The sequence below is a fragment of the Olea europaea genome, unplaced genomic scaffold, assembly GCF_002742605.1.
Source record: "Olea europaea var. sylvestris unplaced genomic scaffold, O_europaea_v1 scaffold775, whole genome shotgun sequence".
In the NCBI taxonomy this organism is placed as follows: domain Eukaryota; kingdom Viridiplantae; phylum Streptophyta; class Magnoliopsida; order Lamiales; family Oleaceae; genus Olea; species Olea europaea.
Window position 1 is genome coordinate 350960 of NW_019266170.1, and position 6294 is coordinate 357253.

Here is a 6294-nt window from a genome sequence, read left to right on the forward strand (position 1 = left end):
GCATGATTATATGTATCACCACTACCACTTATATCCAATGTGTCCGAAGAAGTGGCCTCTGTTGGACTTTTATCACTTGGAATTGAGATGATATCACCACTTACATCCAATGTGTCCAAAGAGTCAATTAGAGGCTGCAGTTCAACGCGATTCTCCCCCTGAAGTGGAGTCGTAGGGGCTGAATAATACATATCCTCTTCATTAAATACAACATCAAGCATAACATATAATTTTTAAGAAGGAGGACGATAACATCGATACCCTTTCTGGTGTGAGGCATAGCCAATAAAGACACAACGGATATCACGGGGTTCCAATTTATTTCTCAAAGATTGGGGCAAATGCACATAAGCAACGCAACCAAAGATTCGAGGGTACAGATTTGACACGATTGGAGCACGTATAGCTGTATGAAGGACATGAAATGGGGTTTGAAACTGGAGAGAGCTAGAGGGTACCAGATTAATGAGATAAGCAGCAGCGGTAGCAGCCTTACCCCAATACTGAACTGGCATATGGGCTCCAAACAAGGAAGCACGGACAACTTCTAGGAGGTGACGATTTTTGCGCTCCGCTACTCCATTTTGTTGAGGGGTATAGGGTCATGTAGTATGATGGACAATACCATTGGAATCCAAAAACTGCTTCAAGTCATTATTAACAAATTCGTCACCATTGTCAGTACGAAGAACTTGAATATATGACTTATGTTGTGTAATTATCATCTGGTGAAATTTTTGAAATAAGAAACTAACTTCATTCTTTTTTTTCATCAGGTAAGTCCAAGTCATACGAGTATGATCGTTAATGAACGAAACAAACCAACGGGCACCACTTAGAAAAGTGGTGTTGGCGGGACCCCATACATCAGAATGAATTACCATAAAAGGAGCTGGACTTTTATTCATGCTTCGTGGAAATGAAACACGATGGCTTTTAGCCAACTCACAAATATCACACTTAAAATCCGAAACATTCAAGTTTACAAATAGCTGTGGAAATAACTTATGTAAATATCCAAAAGATGCATGACCTAACAGCCTATGCCAGAGCTAGATTTCAGAACTTTTGAAGTGTATTACATGAATTAGGTGAATGAGCTTGGGCCACCAGATTCGAGCTTTGTGGTATTAAATCCAGGTAGTAGAGCTTTCCTTTCCTAGTACCATAACCAATTGTCTTCTGAGTCTGGATATCCTTGAAAACACAGAGATGATGACCAAAAATCACAATACAATTTAAAGCAGTAGTTATTTGAGCAACAGACAACAAGTTATGTTTAAGAGAGGGAACAACTAAAACATAGTGTAAATTCAAATTGGGAGTTAAAATGATGGAGCTTTCGCCAATTACAGGGGCGGAGGCACCATTAGTGGTGGCCACGATAGGTTGGGTCGAGGGTTTAAGAGATTGAAGGCCACTAATATCAAAGGTCATGTGATCCGTTGCACCCAAATCAATTATCCATGTATTATTACCACTAGTAGTAGAGGTATTAAAGACCTTACCAGCATTACCTGTAGCAACAACCAAGGAGGTGGCTTTGGCAAGTTCAGGTGCAGCAGCAGACACATGGGAATTGGACTTAGCTACAGCTGCATGTGATTTAGAATTCTGCCTACGAAGAGCTTTGGTAGGATCCCACTACTCCGGATAGTCGATTAGTTCATAGCAGCGAGACTTGGTGTGCCCAGTTTCACCACAATGAGTGCAAAGGCACTCCTAGGATCCAGCATTACGAATTTGAGGTCCAGAATTGCGGTGTTTGGTCTAATGCACTTTAGGGCCATGAGCTACCATGGCAAAGGGTTCAGAGAAGACAGTTTCACCAAGAATGGTCTGGCGATGTGCAGCCGCATGATGAACACAGGCATAAGTTTCTTCTAAATCAAGAGCAGGGTCCTTGCGGAGTATTTCGCCACGAAGTGACTCAAATTTAGCATCTAATCCGTTCAGGAAAATATGGACACGAAGCCTTTTAATAGATTTCTTATACATAATAACATCATCTGAGTCTTTCATGACAATTTTATCACGATGTCCAATTCTTGGAAGATTTCTATCAACTCACCATAATAAGTAGTTACGGGGCGACCAACCTGTTTAGTAGAGAAGGCACGCTGGTTCAAGGAAAAATTTTGAGATTCATCCGAGCCATCATAGAAGACTTTGGCAAGGGCAGTCCAGATTTCCCGCGCTGTTCGCAAGCGAAGGTAACGTTTCATAATTTCAGGTGACATAGATGCAAGTAACCAGCCCTTAACTTTTTGATTCTCAACATACCACTTGCTATAGTTAGGATCAGTAGGTTCTGGGACTGGTGCCTTTCCCATAATGTAGTCGAGCTTCTCACGTCTAGCAATCTGCATCTCCAAAACTTGAGACCATACGTCATAATTTGTTTCGGTAAGGACAACTCCAGCAGTAAAACCAGAATTTTCGGATTGGACATGGATAACAGGGGTGATGGATGAAGAGATTCCTTTCTGGATCGAACTTTCTGGAGTGTTAGTTTCGGGAATATGTGTTTCAGCCATGGAGAGACGGATAATGCAAGGGGAACAACTCTTATACCAAGTGAAAAATAGGGCTGAGATACGATGCAGGAAAGGTTAATTTCTTACATTGAGAGATGGCATAATATAGCCATTGTACAAAATCTTTACAGAAGGAAAAATAACCTATATTTGGAAACTAATTAAATAAATCAATCCTGGTGTGATATATACAATCGGGAATGGAAAATACAATCAAGTCTAAGAATGGAAAAATATAATCAAAGCTTGGAGACAATTTCGTTAATTCTCAACATAAGCCAGTTGGAATAAAGTTATTATGTAAAAACAGAATATCAAAAGCAACAAAGCTTTCTCCAGTTGAACAATCTCACAATTTAGTAGTGTTCGGCAACACCACCTCCCACTTTTTTGAATTAAGTTTTCCAATGGTCATTGAACTTAAGTCCATTTCTTTGATTGGTCACTCAAGTTTAACATGTCGAGTTTTGATCACTGAATTTAAGTTCATGTATTTGATTGATTACTGAAATTTAAAATATCGAGTTTTGGTTATTGAACTTTGAAAAATGTATATTACTCACTGTAAACTCAACATTTTTCAATATTTAACATTTATGCTAGTGAGTAAAGTACAATATTTTCCAATTTTCATTGAGAGTGACCAATCAAAGATATGGACCTAAATTCAATGACCATTAAGACAATTAACCCCATTTTTTTCGTTTAACGAAAAAATGAAGGTTCACAACTGATGAAGAGAAAGGACAACAATAAGTTTAAGTAGACATTATTGGTCTTAAACCCCATTTGGCCCCTTTATTATTATTATTATTTGAAGAATGTGTGATAAAACAAAGAAGAAAAAAATTTGAAATTACGTGTAATATTATTTTATTAAAGAATATGTAGATAATAAGATAAGAAAGAGAAATGAATTATAATTTTAATGGGTCAAACTAGGGCTAGGTGTGTTAGGAAGGGCTTTTTCAAAGCCTAAAACCACTTTATAATATCAAAAGCTCTTTTGTTTGAAGGACGAAGCTAAAGCAATAGAGGCGGTGACATAGGATTTGACCGAATACACACATATACAGGAGGTCGGCATTTTTTTATTCAAATGGAACCTGCGGCAATGTAAGAGGATGTCACCCCATCGGTCAAGCGTTTTCGGGTATGTACGACGAATTTTGTATATTAAAATACATAAATTGTTATAAATTGTATTTTTGAAAAATACAAGTGATGTTAATCTTCTTATAATTGCAAAATTGCAAAAATAATTCGACTAATGATCTAAATATTTGAAGATGATGGAGCATGTGGCTTGAATCCTGGTCTTCGAGAATTTGTTGAAAATTTCATTTGTTGAGACTTGATTTGTTCGGTATTTGAACTTCGGGGCTTAAACTTGAACTTGAATTTGATTTGATTTAAAGAAGACTTTAATCTTCTTGGACTTGGTTTGAACCCGTTTGATTCAAAGAAGATTTTAATCTTCTTGGGGTTCGTCGGATTTAGGTTTGAGAGAATTCTTCCCTTCCTTCGGCCTTTGAAAAAAAAAAAAAAAAAGGCTCCGACCAAGCTTTTACATGAAGGTAATTTACATTTAATAAAGATTTAAAATTAATAAAATACCCATTAATACATATTAAAAAAAGATACCGCTATTTCCATCCACACTTTTTATAAGTACATCCACTTTTAAAAATAAAAGTTTACTATATTTTAAATTATATATAAATTTACTTAAATAGACATAAATAATAATGAACAGCCTGGGTAATATAGGCGAGCATTCCTCCTAAAATACTTTTTGACAAGTGAATTTGACAAATAATCTCAACCCTAAATTTAAATCAATTTAAAGGTCTAGATTCATTTTCTTGAAATCTTCTAAAAATTAAAAGTTGGCACTCCCCATCCCCCATCTAAATTTGCCAAATGGGCCTCACTGTAGATTAGTTCCTCCTCCTCCTCCGCCACCCCTCCTTGTCACTCTTGTCATGTTCCATTTGATCTCACGACTTATTCAATCAATTCACCTCTTCGAATCACTTAAACACCAGCGAGAGCTCTTCCAATATTCATAATTCATTGATCCATAATAGAAGTGGTAATACTAACGAAATATTATTTGGGATTGTGAGATCTAAATTGGATAATTGTTGCAAAAATTTGGAGTTCCCATAATTAATTCGAGGAGTTCATGGACATTCCAAGGAATGGGGAGTTTGACGAGGGTCTGGAGAGTAATAAGCCGAATACTAGTGGGGGTGTGTATGATTAAAAAAATCTTGATAATGGAAAAGAGTTTTTGGTGACACTAGTAAATTATTGCTCTCAGATGTTGCAGCCCTGGCTTGCAGTTAGATTATTTCAGGTACTCTATAGTTCAACAAAGTTTGTCATATTATAGCTACATGTGATATTATTGGACATGAATCCAATACACAAAAGAAAATGATTGTCAACATGTTAGCCATTCACTATGTTTCTTTTGTTTATATTAATTTATAGACATTAACAACCCATGTTCGACCAAAAAAACCCGAAAAAAAGGTTATGTTAAAGCATTTGATTCTTTGGATTGATCAGGGATTGAAGTCATATTGCTGCCACTTAACTTCTTCCGTGCCCATTTCTGATATATGCGAATTGTGTATTTGTAAAGTTTAGATGATGGTAGGCACAATTTATCACGAGAATTAATAAGTAAAAGTTGTTTATATTTTGATATTGGGCACCTACAATGAATATATAAAATTAGTATTTAAATGAATGGATTTAATAAGGGCAAGATTGGAAATGACATGGATGTAAATAGTATTTTTTTAAAATTTTATTAGTGATGAACTTAAAACGTGATGTACTTATAAAAAGAGTGAATGGAAATAACGATACCCCTAAAAAATTTTGACTTCTAACCCAATTATTTAAATGCAAAGTTCATATAAAATTGCTTTCATGGTTATCAGCGAAACAATCAATTAATATTCACAACACATTTAGGATTTACAAGCAAATGGTCAACAACTTTTTAATAAAAGCTCTATTCACAACAATTGTTCCACCACTGGGCTCAAAATTAAAAATAAAAAGTTATTGACATATTTCTATTCCCATGTGTATCATAAAAAGGGAAGATTTTATATATAAGATATTCATTTTGAAACTAAGAAACAATGTTTGAAACTCCAAAAATCAGATATTAATTATATTGTATTTATGAAATAATTAATTAAAAATATTTTTTATTAATTAAATTTATTAAGATCACAATTCTATAAAATTTGGTCACAATTATTGAATTAATTGATCACAAATCAAAAATTTTATAAGTTACAAATTATTTTTGCATCACGTTTCAAAAAATTTATAGGTCATAAATTCTTCTCAGTCACAGTTCAAAAATTTTATAAGTTACAATTTATTTATCGTTCACAAAATTACAAATTTTATAAGTCACAACTTATTTAACGATCGCAAATCATCAAATTAATTGATCACAAGTAATTTCCCAATCACAATTTAATAAATTGTGAGTCACAATTATATTTTTTTACGTCACATTATTTATCATTCACAAATTAATAAATTTATTGATCACAATCAACTAAATAATTGGTTACAAACCCTGCATCCCATCCATGGGGAAATACATGAAAACGACCCAAATAGAAAGGTCATTTTTCCAAAATAATCTTTGGCTAATTTTGATACCCAAAATATCGCCCTTTAATTACATAATAAGTTAATGAAAAATATAAATTTTTCA

The 6294-nt window shown here is 34.4% G+C and overlaps 1 protein-coding gene across 1 annotated transcript; it reads right to left on the reverse strand.

Annotated features, from left to right (window-relative positions):
- Positions 1-233: 233 nt before the first annotated feature.
- On the reverse strand, positions 234-2537 carry LOC111391338. The gene is made up of 5 exons (XM_023016536.1): positions 2100-2537; positions 1798-1989; positions 1111-1644; positions 794-992; positions 234-574 (listed from the first exon to the last, which is right to left on the reverse strand). The coding sequence occupies exons 1-5, from the start codon at positions 2535-2537 to the stop codon at positions 234-236; spliced, it is 1704 nt and encodes a 567-aa protein (XP_022872304.1).
- Between the last annotated feature and the right edge of the window lie 3757 nt (positions 2538-6294).